Source organism: Molossus molossus, unplaced genomic scaffold (genome assembly GCF_014108415.1).
Source record: "Molossus molossus isolate mMolMol1 unplaced genomic scaffold, mMolMol1.p scaffold_m16_p_6, whole genome shotgun sequence".
Classification (NCBI taxonomy): domain Eukaryota; kingdom Metazoa; phylum Chordata; class Mammalia; order Chiroptera; family Molossidae; genus Molossus; species Molossus molossus.
This window is the reverse complement of record NW_023425399.1, coordinates 2,204,341-2,224,194: the sequence shown is the minus strand read 5'-3', so window position 1 is coordinate 2,224,194 and position 19,854 is coordinate 2,204,341. Positions and strand designations below refer to the sequence as shown.

The following is a 19,854-nucleotide window of genomic DNA, read 5'->3' as shown; positions in this document are numbered from 1 at the left end:
GGGGGCTGCCCAGCGTATTGTAGGATGTTTAGCTGCAACCCTGACCTCTACCCACAAGATGCCAGCAGTCCCCCCGAGTCACGACAACCAAACACATCTGCAGACATCGCCACATGTTCCCTGGGGCGGAACTGCCCCGGGGGGAAATCTAGACCTGGGCTTTCCCCACAGGTTCAGGGCCACAGGACAGGAGCGACCAGCGGGTGGGCTCTGGCCCGGCCATGTCACCTGGCTCATTATCAGTCCACACAGGGTGTCAGGCACTGCACGACCCCTGGGCCAGATGTGCGACACCCACTGCCCCAGGCTGTGTGGAAACACTGCACTGGAGACAGGACAGTGAAAAGCACTCAGGACCTGTCTTCCACCTTCTCATTTTCTACTCTTCTGTCTGGAGTTTAAAGTGAAATATCCACTGTCTTTCTCCTGGCCCCTCCCTGCACACGAGGACACACACTCGACCCTTCGCCCCGGGGTGGTGTTTGTATGCCTTGCTCACAGCACCTGAAACAGAACCTGGTACATAAATAAAGGCTACAGATCATTATTATTATTTTTTAAAGTGTCATTTAAAAGAATTAAAAAATGGTGTGAACCAAGGCTGGAACACTTCCCGTGAAAGCAGCCCCCCAACAGTGCAGCATGGCTGAAAAGCAACGTGGGTCACGTGCAAGCCTTGTTCCTGGGTCCCCTGCAGCTCCGCGAACGCCGTGCTCCCCAAAGCGTGCTGCAGAGCACAGCCCTGGTATTCGGCTGTGCCGTCCAGAGGAACCGTCTTGTCCCCGAAGTGTTACGTAGCCACCTAGTCTAAAGATCTGTGTGAGGACTGACCGAGGGAGCCCCGGCGGGGAGCTAGGGTTCGGGGGCAGCATGAGCTAGGCAGTGTCATCGTTGAACTTCTTAGAGAAACGGCGCTCCGTGTGGGCTGCAGAGTTCCGACAGCGCCCAGCGCGGAGGGACGAGGTGCCTGCTGTCCCTGTGCTGCTGTGACAGGCTTCTCAGGCCCCCTGGGGTGGAGCCCAGCAGCCAGGGAGACAGCCAGGCTGAGGCGCGAGGGCTGACGTTCCCTCTCCGCTCTCTTTCCCTCGCGCTTCATCTCCACGACGCGGACACGACGGTGGCCCCTCAGTACCAGGTGCAGGTCCCCGAAGGCCGAGTCCGCCCCGATGTGCTGCGTCTCTCAGTCCGAGACGGCGACTCACCATTCACGTCAGCCTGGAAGGCAAAGTTCAACATATCCGATGGCAACCAAGAGGGACACTTTGACATCCTGACCGACCCCGAGACCAACGAAGGGATCTTAAATGTTATCAAGGTAAAGCCACACGGAATGCACACGGCCGGTGGCTGAAGGGCTGCGTCGGGGCCACGCCGTGTCCGAGTGCCCAGGCACCCAGTGAGGGCAGGGCTGGGCCGGACTTCTGCAGTGGGCCTCCCACCAAACTAACATTAGAAGTTACTTTTGATAAGACGTTCGGTACTTTGACATTTAATTTAATTTTTAGATAAAATTTAAGAGATTCGCAGAGGCCCTAAATGTTTTCTCTCATGATAAAGGTACTTAAAACACTTTCTCTAACCCGAGTCCATGTCTTTCGCTCTGAGTCTAAGGAAGTGAGAACGTTCCTGCAGACCCCAGCACGTGCTGGCACTCGCCTGCTGTGCCTAGAGAAGAGGTGCCCTGCCCCCCAGGCAGGGACACCAACGCCCCGAGAGGGCGGTGCTTTCGGGAAGTCACAGCTAGAGCGGGGTTCTGCTGGGGCCGTGTGACTCCAGGGCCTTGTCTTCGCTGCTCTCAGCCAGCCCCTAGGGTGCCCGCCTCTGGTGTGCAGGTGTGCAGGAGGCTGGGGTGGGGCCTGACATCCCTCCTGTCAGTGGAACAAGCTCCCAGGTGGTGGTCACACGTGACTCCACGTGTGGGAGCTGACCTGCCCACGTCCCAAGCCTCTCAGTCACTGTCCACGCAGGCTCTAAGAGCCGTGGTCGTTATGTGCATACTTCCTCTGGGTCCCCTGAGTCTGCAGCAGAGGTGCCACCTTCATGCTACTCCAGGTTCCAGTTTCAGTCTCAGTTTTCATTCCCTCCGAGGGGCGGTGGCCCTGTCCACCCAGGATGAGGGCAGGAACTGCCTAAATGACAGTGAGCTGAGCTGGTCTCGGCCACGGTCAAAGACAAAGTGAACCACCCGTGAAGCGCAGGCTCTGCAGGTCCTCTGGCCACAGGGCAGCAGGCACTGACGAAACCTCTCGCGGGGCACGCAGGCTCTGGATTACGAGGCGCACCCCACATGGAGTCTCATCGTCGCCGTGGACAACGAGGAGCCGCTCTCCCCCTGCGCACGACACACGCTCCAGGAGCCGACGGGGGCGGCGGCCAGCGTCACGGTGAGCCTGCAGGTGACGGATGCCAACGAGCCGCCGGCCTTTCACCCCGGGAGCTTCGTGGTCACCGAGGTGGAAGGCGCCAGGCCCGGGACCCCTCTGGGAAGATTCAGTGCCACGGACCCAGACAGAACCGGCGGCCAGATAAGGTGAGACGGGAGGAGGGCTGTGGAGGAAGAGCAGCCACACAGCTGCGGGCGCCCTGCGGACCCAGCCCCCGACGTGACGCCGAGGCGGGCCCTGTCCCGGTTCTGGGAATCCCAGAAGCACAGGAAGGCCCCCGGCCCAGGGTCCGCCCCTCTCCCTTCCAGCGCTCTCCAGCCAGCAGGCAGAACCCACTCGCTCGCTGCCCTCTGCCCTGAGACAGACCCGCGTTGCCCTCCCCGCCTGGAACCACCGTGCTTCCGTCTCCGCCACCAGAGGGTGGATCCTGGCGGCCCTCCGGCTTCAGGGCACCAGTGCTGTTGTTTCAGATCCTCACGCGAGGGTTTTTTCAATTTATTTTAAGACAGAGTGGGAGGGGGGGAGAGAGAGAGAGAGAGAGAGAGAGAGAGAGACACGATGTGAGAGAGACACCGACTGGCTGCCTCCCACACAACCCCGACCAGGGACCAAACCACAACCAAGGTACGTGCCCTTGACTGACGTCAAACCCGTGACTCTTTGGTCCCCAGGCCGACGCACTAACTGCTGAGCAACACCGGCCGGGGCAAGAGTGTTGTTTTTTTGTAAATCTGTGATAAAATGAATGTAACCCAAGGTTTATCCTCAACCTCTTCTCAGCGTACAGGTCAGCGGCATTGAGCATTCACACTGCAGTGTGACCGTCACCCCTCCACCCCCAGAACCCTTCTCATGGGGACACCGACACTCTGTCCCATTAAACTAGCCCCCTCCCTGCTCCCCCAGTCCCTGGCCCGCACCTTCCTACTTTCTGCCTCTATGGCGCTGACGACTCTAGGTCCCTCGTATAAATGGAATCACACTGTATTTGCCTCTTTTGTGACCGGCTTGTTTTAGTAGCATGACGCCCTCAAGGTCCACCCACAATGCAGCATGTGGAAGGATTTCCTTTCCACTGAAGGTTGAAAACACAGGGTGGGCCAAAAGTAGGCTCACAGCTGGAGCACGTGGGGCACCCACTCTCGCGTTATCATCATCTCCCACAGGAGCAGCTGTGGGCCTACTTTTGCCTACCCTGTCTGCTCTGCAGGGTAGACCGCGGTTTACTTGTCTGCTCCTCCGCCGATGGGCACTTAGCTCGTGTCCAGTTTGTGACTAATTAATGACAACATAAGGGAAAGAGGTCACAAGACAAATACGGTATGATTCCACTTATAAGAGGTGCTTCCCACAGCCAAAACCCGAGACAGAAAACCGTAAGGACGGAAGCAGATCAGTGGTCACCAGGGGCTGTGGGGGCGGGAGAGTGGGGGCTGGTGCTTAGCAGGTACAGCGTGGGCTCCACGACATGGAAAGCCACAGGGTGGGTGGTGGTGACACTGGGAGTATGTAACCTCCCTGAGCCATGCACCTGAAAATGTCACCGTTATGTGTTCTTGACCACGGTGAAAGGGGGGAAGCATTAAAAGTGAAGAGATGAGATATGACAACCCACATTGCCTGCAGGTCGACCAACGGGAGGTTTGGCATCACTGGGCCCGTGTTCCGTGATCACGCGGGCAGAGCTGGGTTACTGGGTCATGCCCATCGAGGGGCTGAGCTCAGCACTTCGTCCCAGCCGGCCGGCTTCGCTCATTTCTGGCCCATGCTTGGCCCGTGAGCACCTGAGTTTGAGATTTTTCTTTAGAAGAACGCTGCTCAACTTACACTTTGGGAAAGAACAGATTTTGTTTCTTTTAATTTCCAATTCATTGTGGAGTGATGACCTTATCAAACGTGGAAATGATCATGTGCGGGGGTCACGGCAAGGCCGACAACTGTGACCGTTTCTCAGCACGGCCCCCTCGGCTGGCCCGCGTGGTGCCGCTGCGCTCAGACTGGCACGGCCGCACAGCTGTGCGCGGTGGGCGGCAGCGGTCAGACCACAGCGCCAAGCAGACTGCTTTCTAACGCGCTCCCGGGCGACGCTGCTGGTCCGTGGGCCTGGCTCTGGGCAGACCTGGCTCGCAAGCAGGTCTCAGTAAACGTCTGTATCCTGTGGAGTCTGAAAGGGTTAGTAATGTTTTAACAAAATTAAACTCCCTTCTGACCAGTTATTCCTGCACGTAAACACCCGAGCAGTTTTCTCAAAACCCTGGGACTGAAGACAAGGGGTTAATGGTGGCCTTGGGAAACTCGGAGGGACCATAAGAAGAAAGAGATTAATGATGGCCCTGACCTCTGCTGAGGCAGATTCCTCCCTTACCTCTGAGACAGCTTGTATCAGCCCCGGCACCAATTAAGCGGCGCCAAGAGAATGTGGGGTTTTTTTTTAATGTACATTTTGTAATTTCTGTAGTTTGTGCCTATATAAGCCAGAGAACAAAGGCTCGGAGCTGAGCTCTTTTCGGCTCATTTCGGCTCAGCCCACCTGCACCCAGGCGCATGCGATAAGCCATTCTGCTCTATGCTGGCCTCGCACTGTGGATGTGACCTCCCGCCGGTCAGACCTTCTAGTCAGTCAGTCTGCTACTTGAGCCCCAATATCGCCTTTGCCAAGGTGTAAGCTGTGCACCCCTCCAGACAGAATTGGGCGGGGCCCAGGGGGCAGGTCTGTCCAGGTGTGGGCTCCGCCTTCACCCAGGGGGCAGGTCTGTCCAGGTGTGGGCTCCGCCTTCGCCCAGGGGGCAGGTCTGTCCATGTGTGGGCTCCGCCTTTGCAGGGGAGGGGGGGCTTCCCCTCACACAAGAGCTAGAGAGGCGTGTTCACCTGAGATCCGCCTTTGCCTGAGATCCGCCTTTGCCTGAGATCCGCAGGTTAACTGAGTTTCTATCGATCTGTAAATGGTATAAAACTGCTGCCCTTCCAAGGAACTTCTGGGCCTTTCTGAGTCAGAGCAGACATGGCAAAGCTCCAGTCCCTTAAAACCTCGATACGTAGACTGTTGGGGAGGGAGAGCTGCTGACCCTTTCCCATGGGAAGAGAAGGTGGGGGTACTTCCCTTCTCTGGCCCTTTGTGGGGCCTGCGGCCTTTCCAGTGCTGGCCTCTGGGTGCAGGAGGTTCTCCTGCCCCTCCCTCAGTGGGCAGCTGTGCTTGGCAATGCCACACGGGTCCACGGGTGCCATTGATCCCGACTGGTCTCAGGGAATCCAGAGCTGGGCATGCTCACCTGTTCAGGTGGCACCAGGTACACACAGGTGAGGGGACCTGGAAGTCCTTGTGGAATGACAAGAGCCCACCTGGGAGTCTGGGGGAATGGTCCTATGCTTCGGCCGTGGGGACAGGCTGGTGTCCACGCTACGTGAGCAGCACCCACAGGCAAACGAAGACTAGCTGCTCCCAGGATGGAGTGAGCTCCCTGAGGTGGACAAAGTGATGTTCAGCCCAGCAAGGGCCCCACGCTCAATACGCAGTGTATGTCACTGGGTGGTCTCCAGGCCGAGGTCCACTCCCAACTTCACCGTCCTCAGAGTCCCTAAGTGACTGATAGAGATCGTGTCCGCTGTGACGTGTTCTGACGTGAGCTCTGATACCACTTCGTAATCTTGCATGTGTTTCCTTCCTTGAGGTATGAACTGGTTCACGACCCTGCGAGCTGGGTGGCCGTGGACGAACGCTCAGGAGCAGTCGTCACCAGGCAGCAGATTGACCGGGAGTCCCCTTACGTGAATGACAGCTTCTACGTCATCATCGCACATGCTGTTGATGACGGTAAGTGTTTACCCCAAATCGGAGGAAAACTGTTTCCTTGCTCGTGAGGGACAATCACCCCCATGAGTCTTTCAGCACAAATGGGGAAAATACAAACCTGTTCATAACCGCCATGAACAATGGTGATGGTTTTGATAATTCTTGAAATGGCAAACTGGGGCCCAGTGCCGGGGAGAACAGGACAGCACCCCTGAGACCGTGAGCCCAGGAGGAAGTTGGCCGGCGGTGTGCTCAGTACTCCGCACGGCCCCATCCCTGGAATGGCTTGTGAGATGAGCTCAGCTCAGTGCCACCGCACTGGACACTCGTCCTGAAGCCGGGGCTGCTTTCACGAACGTGCTTCAACCCTTCCTCTGTGGTCCCCCCAGGCCGAAGTTCTAAACTTGTCAGAACATGAAGCAGAATAAGTAAACACTTTCAAATACCTTCAGTCACTGGGGTGAAGGACATCTGTGAGTCCAAAGCCAGGTTCCGAGGGCCGTGTAGCTGGGTGCCCGGTGTGAGAATCGGTCAGTAGGACGTTGGTTAGGAACATGGGAGTCTGTGCTGTTAGTCAGTCTAAAGCGAGAGGAGGACAGTGGGGTCTGTCTTCCAGGGACTTAGAGAAATAATGCAGTGGAACCCTGCATACCCTCTGCTGTGTCCCTGATGGTACGCATCACAACCGGCCACTGCCAAGGACATAGTCCGGAACCTGTCCACGTTCACACCATGCCCGTTGTCCTCCATCCCACCCCCTTAACATGTGTGTAAGGGAAAATATAACACTCGTGCTGATTCTACATTCTCCTGGTTCTGCAAATGGCTTGAGGTGGCGCCTGTGAACTCGTCCTGAAGGCAGATGCTCTGAGTTTGGAGAAGAGTGGCGAGCAGACGGGGCAGCTACGGCGGAGCCCAAGCCCCTGGGAACCAGCTCGGAGCTCAGGGCGGCCTCCTTCTCCCGGAGGCTGGATGCTCCTCTTCCAGGGGCGTGTGCCTGGAGCCGCCCTTTCACTGCTGAGTGACCCTTCCTGATCCCCCAGGCCACCCGCCGCAGACGGGGACGGGGACCCTGATGCTCTTCCTGTCCGACGTGAACGACAACGCCCCGACGCTCCATCCCCGCTCTCAGTACCTGGAGGTCTGTGAGTCCTCGGGGCCCGAGCCCCTCCTCGTCGAGGCGGAGGACCGCGACCTGGAGCCCTACTCGGACCCGTTCACCTTCGAACTGGACACCACCCAGGGAAACGCAGGGGACACGTGGAAACTGGGGGAGAGCAGGGGTGAGTATGTACGGGCCGGGGATAAAGGCCCAAAACGAGAGACCCGACTCAGACTCAGGCTAAAGTGACTTGTTGGCTGCTGTCGCTGAGAAAGCGCTGGGCAAGCCTGTCCCAGCAGAGCCCTGTCCATCGGCTCAGGACCGTCCCCAGACACGCCTGCTCGGACCCCGCTCGGCCTTCTCGGGCTCCTTCATTTTCAGACCGTTCTCCTCTGCGGGCCGAAGGGCACTACCGGGCGTCCCTGAGGCTCACCCCAGGACCTGGCAAGAATACTCCCGTCACTGCAGGTGTGGGTCGCCTGCCCTGCCAATCACTGTGGTGGGAGTGGGGGGGAGACACGCTCACCGGTGCTACGGAGCCCACACCTGGACCGGCTGGGATCTGGGCTTGGCCTCGCCCGACTCACGTGGGCTTCTCCAGAGGAGAATCGGGGTCTGTGACCAGGAGGGACCAGTGGCATCTGCCACCAGCACGCTCCATTGTGCTTTCTCGATGGCCCTGCAGAGGCAGCTTGCCCCAGTGGCGCTCACGGGCAGGCCAGCCGAGCATGTGGCAGAGCGCTGCGTACCGCCCCTGGACAGAGGCCTGGCCCGGCTTGGGTGCTGCAGGCGCATCTCCAAGCCCGTGGGACATCCTTCTCGACAAAGGTTTACCCGGGGTCTTGTGCCAATCAGCAGGAACAGTGTGGCTTTGGGTCATGTGGGCACCCAACCAGGCTATGGGACCAAGTCCTGATAAGGACTCTGGATGCCAGGCTCAGGTGGCTTCCCTGGTTGGCAATGTTCTGAGTGTTTCACTCATCAGTGCCAGGAGGTAACGCTGCCCTGACTCCACATCTCTGGACTCTGCCATGCGTGTTTCTTCCCATGGCCGACTGGTCTGGGAGCAGCAATGGTAGCTGATGTGGGCAGTGCGGGTGGTGTTGGCGACGGCCCTCTATCTCTGCAGTCGGCCGACTGGTCTGGGAGCAGCAATGGTAGCTGATGTGGGCAGTGCGGGTGGTGTTGGTGACGGCCCTCTATCTCTGCAGTCGGCCGACTGGTCTGGGAGCAGCAATCACAGCTGATGTGGGCAGTGCGGGTGGTGTTGGTGATGGCCCTCTATCTCTGCAGTCGGCCGACTGGTCTGGGAGCAGCAATCGTAGCTGATGTGGGCAGTGCGGGTGGTGTCGGCGATGGCCCTCTATCTCTGCAGTCGGCCGACTGGTCTGGGAGCAGCAATGGTAGCTGATGTGGGCAGTGCGGGTGGTGTCGGCCACGGCCCTCTATCTCTGCAGTCGGCCGACTTTCATCCAAAACTTGGCACACGGGAGGCGTTTGTAAATGTCTGCTGAGTAGACGAGCGAGGGAGTCGATGCGTTCATGACCCTGTTCCCTTTGCAGGTTGGTCGGTTGAACTTTTAATGCTGAGAAGCCTGCCCCCTGGTGATTACTCAGTGCCGCTTGTCATCGGAGACAGACAGGGGCTCTCCCAGAAACAGAGTGTCCGCGTGAGGGTCTGTTCCTGTCCCGGCGGATCCACGTGTGCAGCAGAGCAGTCGGCCGCGGGGCTGGAGCTCCCTGCTCTGCTCTTCGCAGTGTTCACGGCTCTGGCAGGTCAGCGGTCCAGGGATGTCCAGGCCGTGAGCCAGGGGAGGAGCCCTCTGGAGTGGGGAGCAGGTGACGGCAGAGAGCGGCGGGCTGTCTAGAGAATGACCTGGGTGGGGGCCCAGATCAAAGGTCGCCGACCTGGTCAGACATGCTGTCTGGCAAAAGTGGTTTCTGTTCTGTAAGCAATGATCTACAGAGATGGAACCACAGACAGCCTGTCACAGGGTGACCCTGATGTCACAGTAACTCCAAGGCAGCAATAAGCATGTCTGTGTGGGCTCCCGGGCTTGGGAAAGGTGAAGAAGGAAGCTAGATTCTCAAAAAACACAATATTCCTAGTCACATGGTATTAGTCAACCATGTCAACAGTTACCTGGCACCTGTGCCACGGGCTGTGCTAAGCTCTGCAGCTACAAAGATAACCAAGGCACCCTCTGCCCATCAAGGCACCCGCTGCCTGTTAGGGTACCCTCTGCCCATAAGGCACCCGCTGCTCGCCGCTCACGGCTGAGCTACAAGTTAACAGATGTGACCCGGATGAAGCCTCTGATGCAGACGAGCTCGTTTCACTCACTCGCTGGTTTGTCTCATCACAGCTGCTCTGCTCCTCCTGCTGTACCGCGCTTGTGCGTCTGCAGCCAGGAGGCGCCGCCGCCCCTACCGGCGAGACGAAGGCCAGCAGACCCTGATCAAGTACAACGACGAGAGCAGGGCCCACGAAGCCCAGGTAGTGAAACCAAGCGCCATGCATTTCACAATGACATCGGCAATAAACATACACTTTCCCACCCGCTGTGCCCGCCTCCCGTCTTCACCCTCACTCACATTTGCGCAGCAGAAGGGGGAAAGCACTCCTGAAAAAGTTGTCCAACTTCACTAAACTGACTTCTCGTTTTAGGTCAGTGGGTCTCCACTGGGGCGGTTTTGCCCCCCAGGGAACATTGGGCAAAGTCTGGAGACAATTCTGAGGCTCACAACTCGGCTCGGGTGGGGAGAGGATGCTTCTGGTACCTAGTGGGTGGAGCCCAGGGACTGTGCTGACATCCAGCACCCAGGACGCCCCACAACAGAGAAGGGCGTGGCCCATGAGCCAGCAGTGCCAAAGCGGAGAAACCTTGTTTAGGGGAAAAGTGGTTTTTACCAGGTACGGTTTCTCTCTACGAACAATGTGCTGGGCTCACTAAGTAAACGAGTCCACTTGGGTTTCTCCCAAGGCCTGGGCTGGAGTGAGGCAGAACCACACCCCCATCCCCGAGGGCAGATGCTGAGAGTTACTAATCCGCCTTAAGGCTTTTCAGCTTGTTAGCTTCGCCATGTTGAGCAAATGGCCCTGGTCAAGGTCCAGCTGTGGGAGGGACGAAAGCCCCATGCAGGACAAGGGGCCTGTCTTCTTCTGGTACCGAGACAGCCTTCCCCTGTCTCTTAACGCCCCCCCCCCTTTCTGCCAAGGTTATCTTTAGGGCTCTGAGAACGGGGGACACAACCAACCCGGGTTGAGGTGACAACACTGTGGTGTAGCTACATCATCTAAGTGACCCTGACTCTCCTAGATACAGTGAGATTAGCAATGTTCTCTCCCTGCCTCAAATTCACTGGACGACGGACCCAAGTCACAAAACACACACGTGAAATCTTGAGCACGGACTCGGGGCCGCCAATGTTAGTATCGCTGACCGGAAGGGCTCGTTGTGTCTTCGTGACCACTGGTAAGTGAAGCCCCTTCCCCGTGACCCATCTCACGGACCGCACCTGCCGACACCTGCGCACACGCACCTGGACCGTCCGTGCTGGGGCGGCCTCGCCTCACCCGCGCAGCCGCCGTGGACTCCGCCCCCTGTCGACCGCAACAGCCGGCCGCGTGCTCCACCCGCAAACAGGGCAGGAAGGGAGGGTTGCAAAGCCACAGCTCGGACTTCGAGAGCCACGCACGTGCAGCCCCGACCGCCAGGGAGGAAGAGGAAGTGGCAGTCAGGGGGCGGGGCCTTGCAACCATAGAGTTCCGCTGTTACCATAGAGTTCCCCGCCGACACAGGGCATCGCAGCGCCACCTACAGGCCCTCCGGACTCCCGTCGTGGTGACGGTCTCGGCCCCTGGACGGCCGATCAAGCTGGTCGGCAAGACTGCACAGGGGCTTCGGGTCTCCAAGGGGAAGCGGGTGAGCTCTTGGAGAAGAGATCCAGCCCCCGTCAACATCGGAGCCCCCAGCGAGGACGTGATGAATGAAGAATGAATGCGACGGTGCATGCAGCCCAGCAAGGGCCTCGCGAGCCTCAGGGGGCCCCCTTGTAGAGGACGAGGCCCTGTTGAAACAAGGGCTTCTACCATCGCTGTACCTGAAACGCTGACCCAGACCCTCCACTTCCCAGCCATCAGTTGCAGAAACACCCCTGTCCCTGAACAAGTGCACTCTGATTTATGGGACAGGGGGCTTGACGTTTTCTGGGATGGCTAGATGCAGTGTTTGGGGAGATGTTCCTCCTGGCTCTGTGCCTTTATTTCTGCCGTGGGTAATTTCAGCCCTCTGTCCCACAGATGGGGTCAGAGGTCAGGGATCAGATGCCAGCCCTGCAGATCGACGCAGCGGAGGAAGGCGCCAAGCTGGGTGCTAAGGTCAGTGTGGCTGATGCGCTGCTTGGGTTCGAGCAGGGAGGTGGCTTCGTGGATGGTTTCCATGGCAGGAACACGGCGGCTGAACCTCCCCGGGGGTGCAGGCTGGCCTCTCTGCAAGGCCACTCCACACCTGTCCAGTGCCACCGTCAGGACTTGACCACGTGCACGTGCCGCTTGTACTAGTGTACTTTTAAATATTCTTCTTCAAATAGGCCTGCGTCCAAATGCAGTACATTTCTGTAGATAAGGAACTTGTATGTTTCAACTGTAAATGAAAAACCAGTTTTACTTGTATAGTAGGGAATAGACACGACGGGAAGAGGACCCAGTAATGCCAGGTAGCAGATGCTGCCTGCCAAAGGCTCGGGGTCTCTCTGTGAAAAGGGGAGACGGTGAGGCCATGCGGGCACCGGACAGAGACTTTCTCCTGATGTTGTTGTAAGGTGTCAGCGTGATAACCAGAGACGCACAGCCGAACTGTAAAGGAGCACTTATTACACCAGCGGGCTGGGGGGGCTCTCCCCAAATCTTCAGCAACCTGCCTTCTCTGTTGCTGGCTTTTAAAGGCACAAACTACAGAAAAAAACAAACAAAAAAGACAACTACATGCTTTTAGCACTTCTTTTGGCACCGTTAAGGGGGGCTGATACAGAGAAGGGGAAGAGGGGAGCTTGTTAGAGGTCAGGGCAACCATTAATCTCCTTTTTCTCCTGGTTCCTCTGAGTTTCCCAAGGCCGTCATTAACCCCTTATCTTTATAGTTTTCTTTGGGTTTCTCAAGGGCCTTATGTTTACAAGAAAGAGTCTGCCAGGGTGTGTACATGCAGTAACTGAGGGTCTGATGGAGTCATTACAATGTCACTGGGAGGAGGGATGAGGAATTGGAAAGGGAATTATTTTCTCACCAGGTGAGTCCATGTCATTGACAAGTCTACTCCCAAACTGACTAACTGCCCCCTCAGGGCCTTAGTGCGGGGCTGGGAGGAGCAGGACTGCCCTTTCTCATTCATGCACAGATGTCACGCTCCGGTGGTGGCCTTCTCTCTCCTTAACCATCCGAAAGCATGCGGAGGCCAGCGGTCTGCTCCTGTACGCTCAGGACTCGCGGTGACTTCCTGCCCATGCCCTGGGCGTGCACTCTGCAAGCTGGGTCCGGCGGAACTTTTTCCAGAATCTGTGGGGGAGGACACCTTGTCTCCCCATTTACAGGGAAGGAAACCAAGGCCGTGGCTTCCATTTCTTGATGTGTCCCTGGGTTCCCTTCATGGTGTTCCGCAAATAGTGGTTGTACCTGCGGAGTCAGGCGAAGTGAACAGCCATTCACACACCTCTCCTCTGTTAAGTTGTTAAGTTGCCCCTTATGATTTATTGGGAAACCTGGTACCTTAAAATCTGCTGCAATGCATGAAGTATCTTTTTTTTTTTTAATCCTCACCCGAGGGCATTTTTGCATTTATCTTCAGATAGAGCAGAGGGAGATGGGGGAGGGGGGTCGGGGGGGGGGAGAGAAACATTATTGTGAGAGAGACACATCGACTGGCTGCCACCCACATGATCCTAACTGGGGCCGGGGACAAACTGCAACCGAGGTATGTGCCCTTAGCAGGAACCGAACCTGGGACTCTCTGGTTCGTGGGCCGACGCTGTCTCCACTGAGCCAAACCAGCCAGGGCAAAGCATGAAGTATCTTAAATAACATCATTGCCAAGGTCCATTGCCTGCTTTATTTTCTTTGACATTTTATTTCATTACTGAAGACCTCACTTCAACCTCACTCGTGTATCAGCTATTATTTTAACAACAACAAAAAAAGTCCTTTTATGACAAAAACTGTGGGGATGGGGGGTTGGTAGATGGACCATTTGTAACCTTGTGATATGCATTCTCACAACTTGGCCAGCCTAGGATCAAAGTGTGTGTGTGGACAGACAGGTTTGACTGATAGACAGGAAGACCACCTTGCTAGAATTGAATGCTTCTTTTGCATGTGAATAAGGTAAGGTTTGCATGACTATGGCTGGAACACTGCCTTGAGTGGACAAATGGGTTGTAGGACTCAAGAATGCCTGGGTTTGTTATTTTTTAGTTTTAAAGTCTCTTTCCACTGTAAAAAGGGAGAGACAAGGCTAGGCTATATGGTTTGCAGAGACACCATCTCAAGGAAATAATTGACATAAATGGGACTGCGTCCAGAGATCTGAAGCATTTGCTCCCTTGCAAAGCTCCCCCTCACTCCAAGCAGAGTGTGCTTGTAGTTCATTGCATTGCACCAATCCCAGGAGGCCGAGAGACGGCAAAAAACAAAAAGAGGTATTCAGGTCCACAGAGCCATCATCTTTATGATGGAAAACCTCTAAAAAAGAATTCAAGACCTCTATAATTTCACTGTCATGTCTTAGCCTATGTTAGAGCTAAGACAGAAATATGCTGTTCTGTTTTGCACGAAGGTGATGTCACAAACCCATCATTGCAAGGGCTGTGCATCGATAGGGTGTCCCTCTGGTCCTGGTGGGACCAGTGTCCTGGGCATGGAACCCAGTCGGTCACGCAGCACCCTGTGCTCAGAAGGGCCCTGCGCTTGGTTTAAGGCTCTGCTGTCATCATCTTGAAATTTTTAATATCGGGACAGTGGATCCCATATTCTCACTTGCACTGGGTCCTGCAATTATGTCCACTGGGTCCTAGGGGTGGAAGTACCTCATTTACAAATGTTGAGGCCATGCCCATTGCACAAAAAGACTCTTACTGAGCTTTTGTGGACCCAACACGGGGCTTGAAAATCTCATTCCTGTGCTCTGTTCCCATGAAGCAACTGTCAAGCTTGCCCATGGACCTCTGCTAGGAATACCTACACTGCTATCCTCTTAATTTCTATACCATCAGTGAGAAGGAAAACACAGTGATTGTAGGGATTTCTGGTTGTGTGCTTGCAGGGTCCCCCTTTCCTCTCTCCCACCACAGACAGGTGACAGATGACCACACTGCCCTTGATCCGACTCTCCGTCAAGGAGAGCTCAGACCGCCCTCCACCCGGATGGTGGCCCCCCATCTTCTGGCCAGGAGAGGCCATGGATGCGGAGTTTTAGGGAAGGCTCGTCAGTGGTGTTAAGACTCTACTACTTTGCTTGGCAGGTTTCCCAGGATACCATGGGGCCCAGACAAGCCCAGGGAGTGAGGGCGGGAGTGATGGCAGAGACCCTGCATCAGGTAGGACGGCTTCCCGTGTCTGCTTCCCCCCGGCCCAGGCTGGGGACCCTTCCTCCTACATCAGCGTCTCTGTCCGCCAGGACTGCACAACAGCAGACCCCAGCCGGCGGCTTAGGCAGTGGGCTGACCCCTCCCAGTGCTGGACCCGGAGGTGTGCGATGGGGTGTGCGATGGGGTGTGCGATGGGGTGTGAGATGGGGTGTGCGATGGGGTGTGAGATGGGGAGTGAGATGGGGTGTGCGATGGGGTGTGCGATGGGGTGTGCGATGGGGTGTGCGATGGGGTGTGCGATGGGGTGTGCGATGGGGTGTGCGATGGGGTGTGCGATGGGGTGTGCGATGGGGAGTGAGATGGGGTGTGCGATGGGGTGTGCGATGGGGTGTGCGATGGGGTGTGCGATGGGGTGTGAGATGGGGTGTGAGATCAGAGCGCCGGCTCGGCGGGTTCCGCTGAGAACCACTTCCTGGTTCACAGATGCTCACTTTCTCGCTGTGTCCTCACACGGCAGCGAGCGAGCTGTCTCTTCTTATAAGGGCGCTAATCCCATCCCGAGGACCCCACCCTCCTGACCTCATCTTTGCCCGATTATCTCCCAAAGGCCCCACTCCAACTACCATGAGGAGTTTGGAGGTGCAAAGCAGTGCCCGGGGTCCTCGTTCCAGGGGTTGTTTCTGCAGGACATGGCCGGGGACAGCAGTGAGCAGTCTCTGTCTGTGGAGTCATGAGGGACGTGGGTGGACGAGGCTGAGGGGTTGTTGGGTGACGACATTAGCTCCCTGGAGGGCCCCTCAGCACAGCCCCTGCGCGTCCTTGAGCCCATCAGAGCAGCGTCAGGGAAGGCCCTTGTCCCCGGTGTCCCATCTGTGAAGCAGCGTGGTGCAACCCACCACACGTCAGGAGTGATTCCTTGCACACGGCCCCTAGCACGCGGCACCTGCCTCGCCCTCGTCACGCATGTGCACTGCGTGCAGCCAGGCTTGGTGGGCGGTGCGGCCGGGATGCGGGGCCCGCCCGGCTGGGCAGGAGAGGCTGCTGGTTGGCCCAGGCCCCTCTCCTCCGAGCACCGGGCAGGCGGCCACATTTACTGGGAGTGAGCCTGGGCCCTGCACTTGCTGGGTCAGAGGAGGACAGAGGAGGGGCCTGATTCTCCCCCTCGGGAGCCTTTTACTTCGCTGGAGGTTTATGATGAATCACTGATCGTATGGGGGCTCGGAAAGTGCTGAGTCAGGTGCGGAAACCACCACTGGGCGGTCAGCCTCAGGACGCTGCTCTGGTTCCCCAGCGGGCCTGTCTGGCTCTGCACTCCAGCTCCGTCCTGAATGACCTTCTGCTGCGCCGAAGGGGCAGCGGGCCTGAGCACCTCTCCCTATCCCCCCCCATCCTGGATGGCCTCACAGTGACCACAGTCCCTGGGAGAGTGGACCCAGGCAGCGGGCAGACATATGGGCGAGGGTTCCCGGGTTCACCTGTGAGCACCAGTCAATACAGCACAGGAGATGCTTTTCTGTTAAACAGAGAGGCTCGGGGTAGCTCCAGCCAGAGGAGGCGGGCGGGGAGCAACCCCCTGGGCGAGCGGAGGTCTCGGGGCTTCTCTGCTTCCTCTTTCCAGGCCTTGCCCCACCTCCTGCCTCCTCCAGCTCCGAGAGGTTTGATTCCGAGCATCTTCATGCCCTGGGTGAGCTCACCCTGTCAGGGACCGCTGTTAGCTAGGGATGAGCTAGCGGATTGTTGCTAAACCCATTGCCACTGGGGTGCAGTCACTGGCTCAGATATACACCCCCCAGGTGTCTGGAGGTGAATAGGTGGAAGCCCTTTAACCTCGTCTGTCCAGCAGTCCATCCATCCATCCCTCCACCCATTTAGCAAGTTTTTATTGAGTCACTCAGACCAGACAAAAGCAGAGAAGTCTTCAGGGAGAGATGACCTGGTCCCTGAAGCAGGAGCTGGCGTTTGCTGGTTGGCAGGTGGGGACGGTCATTCAGGAGGGGATAGCAGGTGTCAGAGCACAGGTGGCGGAGGGATCAACCCCCAGAATAAACTCAAACGAGGGCGGGGTGGGGATGCTACCTGGGACCTGCACCACCTGTTGGCTGCCGTTTCTGAGTCCGCGGCACCTGCTGTGACAGCCGGGGACGCGAGGGACGGCCTGCCAGTCACGATGCATTGAGGCGTCCCTCCACGGAGCGGGAAGGAAAGGGGCCACGTGGGGAGAACCTGGCATTTACCTCCTCTTTCCCTGGCTTTTCTCCAGAAGCTCTGCGGCCTGGACCCACTGGCTGAGGACCCTGGGTCCCTGCCTCACATCTACGTGGAGGAGGGAGCCTGGGACCAGGCAGAGACCCTGAGCTCACTCTCCTTCTCGGAACACAGTCTGCCGTCTGACCTGATGCTCTGGCTGGGGGCCAAGGCCTGAAGAAATGCATTCCGACCTGTTTCCTCCCCAAAACTGCGTACGCCGGTCAATCAGGATAATTCCTCCCTCCCTCGCTCCCTCCCTTCCTCCCTCCTCGTCCTGGGCTCAGAATAAGCTGAGTTCAGCCACACAGGCCAGGGCTTGAGTAGCCTTTAATGAACAAATTCCAATGAGATTGTATCTTTATTTTTATTTTTGCATTTATCTTCAAATAGAGCAGGAAGGAGAGAGAGAGAAACATAGACGTGAGAGAGACACATCGACTGGCTGCCACCCACACGACCCCAACCAGGGCCGGGGACGCTCTGATAGTCACAGACCAGACCTCATGAACCAAAAGCAAAACAGCAGGTTATTAATTTTTAAACATTTGATTCCAGAGAAATGTGAACTAAATTAAACTTGAAAGTGATTCTTTGCTTCCATTAGCAGCCTAGCTCAGAGGGTGAATGAAATATGATCCATAGGTTAAGCAACGCTTGGGCCATCATAGGTGATGTTGGGGGTCGGGAGAGGAAACTAGATTTTTTCTTTTTAGTGATTATTTATATTTCTGTAATTATGATTCTGTTTCAGTTTAAGTGGGGAAAATAGGTAAATAGGGAAATATTTACTAGGAGATTTGTGATCAGTATTTTTGTGATTAAAAAATTAATAGCAATCCTTTCCAGTTCTTGAGTGCATAAATAAATAAAACATGTTATAAGAGAAATGGTTGTGCTTACAACTTTGTAAGCAGAGCGTACTTTAAAAATGAACAGACATGATTTAACTTACAGGTGTTATATAAGTAAAATAACTGAGTAGCCTTTTTTGGTTGTTGTTAATCCTCACCTAAGGATATTTTTTTCCATTGATTTTTAGAGAGAGTGGAAGGGAGGGAGGGAGGGGGGAGAGAGAGAAACATCAACGTGAGAGAGACACATGGATTGGTTGCCTCCTGCATGACCCCAACCGGGGCTGGGGATCCAACCTGCAACCCAGGTACGTGCCCTAGACCACTAATCGAACCCATGACCCTTTGGTGCTCAGACTGATGCCCTATCCACTAAAGCCACACAGGCCAGCGGTTGAGTAACCTTTAATGAACAAATTCCAATGAGATTGTATCTTTATTTTTATTTTTGTATTTATCTTCAGATAGAGCAGGAAGGAGAGAGAGAGAAACATCGACGTGAGAGAGACACATCGACTGGCTGCCACCCACACGACCCCAACCGGGGCCGGGGACGAACTGCAACTGAGGTACGTGCCCTTAGCGGGAACCGAACCCAGGACTCTCTGGTCCGTGGGCAGACCCTGTAACCGCTGAGCCAAGCCAGCCAGGGCGAGATTGTATTTTTAAACAAGACCATAAACTCTAACCGATTTTTACTTGTCCACTTACTGCTGGGGTAAGTGTGCGGAGAGGATGGTGTCTTTTAAAAATATTAAAAAGTTTTAGCCAGCAGGAAACGTGCCCTATAGCTTCCTTGCCTGAGCAATAGACAAGAGACCGGCTCAGCACAATTTTAAATGCTATCAGGACACTTCCCTGCATGGACTGTACATCTCGAAGGCGCGTTGGAATCTGAAAACTTGACATGATTAATGAGCATAATCTTTTGTGAGCGCCCTCTGGGGCTCTGGGGTGAGCCGGGAAAGTGTTCTATGAAACGACGCTTCAGGGTCTCGGGGTGGAAACCTCCCTTCTCTAAGAAGAAGCGGTGGGATTTACTGTGAAGACCCCGCGTGTTCGTCCAGCGACCTCACCTCACTCGCCATCGCTGTCGGGTCTGTGGGCCACCGATGGAGAATAACCAGGACCTGTCTCCAAGCACCGGGACGCGGGCCTGACACCACCGTGCTAACTACGCTGGGTGATCGCAGGGGCGTCTGGGCCTTTGGCAGGTGGTCTTTAGACCTTCCTGGATCTGAGGCAGGAAATGATGGCCATGGGTCGATCTGGCCCCCTGTTCGTTGTACGAATAAAGTTTTATTGGCACCCGGCCATGCTCACGTACCATTTACGTGTCACCTAGGACTGCTCTGTTGCTGTGTCAGCAGAGCTGCGCAGTCGCGACAGAGACCCTCCGTCCCCACAAAGCCAGGCGTGCCTCCCTCCGGCTCTTTGCAGAACAGAAGTGGCCGACCCTTGCGTAAGGCCTTCCTTTCGGAACCTCACGTCGTACCACACGCGTGAAGTGGGTCAGCCGCCTTACAGACATGGGCAGGTTTGAAGGAAGTTTGCTTTGGCCATGGCTGGCTCGTTGGTGGTGAAATCCTGGCCCCTGTGCCCACTGGTGAATTCCTGCCTTAGGACCTTCTCCAGCCAATGGTTTTCAAAAGTCATAAAATAAGCAGATAAAAGTTTGTGCGTGGCCAGTTTAACAATGCACAAGGAGAACCGAGTGTGACGTTTTGTAGACACTGAATTCGACACTCACTATTTTGATTTTGTTGTGGTCTTTGCGTGCCCTGGAGTCAATGTGTATACGCATTTCAGATCCTGAACATTTCCCTAGGTCTCGGGGACGGTGGTGCCAGGGGATGAGATGGCCCCGTTGGCATGTTTCTGAAGCTCACTGGGCATAGGAGA

General features: G+C 56.1%; 1 protein-coding gene across 1 annotated transcript in view; it reads left to right on the top strand.

Annotated features, from left to right (window-relative positions):
- The window catches only part of CDH26 (cadherin 26), a 30,574-nt gene extending 13,298 nt beyond the window's left edge, over window positions 1–17,276 (top strand). The window contains exons 8-17 of the mRNA XM_036244643.1: window positions 1,130–1,315; window positions 2,262–2,530; window positions 6,053–6,195; window positions 7,218–7,457; window positions 8,840–9,052; window positions 9,643–9,773; window positions 10,345–10,442; window positions 11,079–11,202; window positions 11,580–11,657; window positions 17,115–17,276. Coding sequence (XP_036100536.1) covers window positions 1,130–1,315; window positions 2,262–2,530; window positions 6,053–6,195; window positions 7,218–7,457; window positions 8,840–9,052; window positions 9,643–9,773; window positions 10,345–10,442; window positions 11,079–11,202; window positions 11,580–11,657; window positions 17,115–17,276 — 1,644 coding nt within the window. The remainder of the gene's footprint in view (window positions 1–1,129; window positions 1,316–2,261; window positions 2,531–6,052; window positions 6,196–7,217; window positions 7,458–8,839; window positions 9,053–9,642; window positions 9,774–10,344; window positions 10,443–11,078; window positions 11,203–11,579; window positions 11,658–17,114) is intronic.
- The last annotated feature ends 2,578 nt before the right edge of the window (window positions 17,277–19,854 follow it).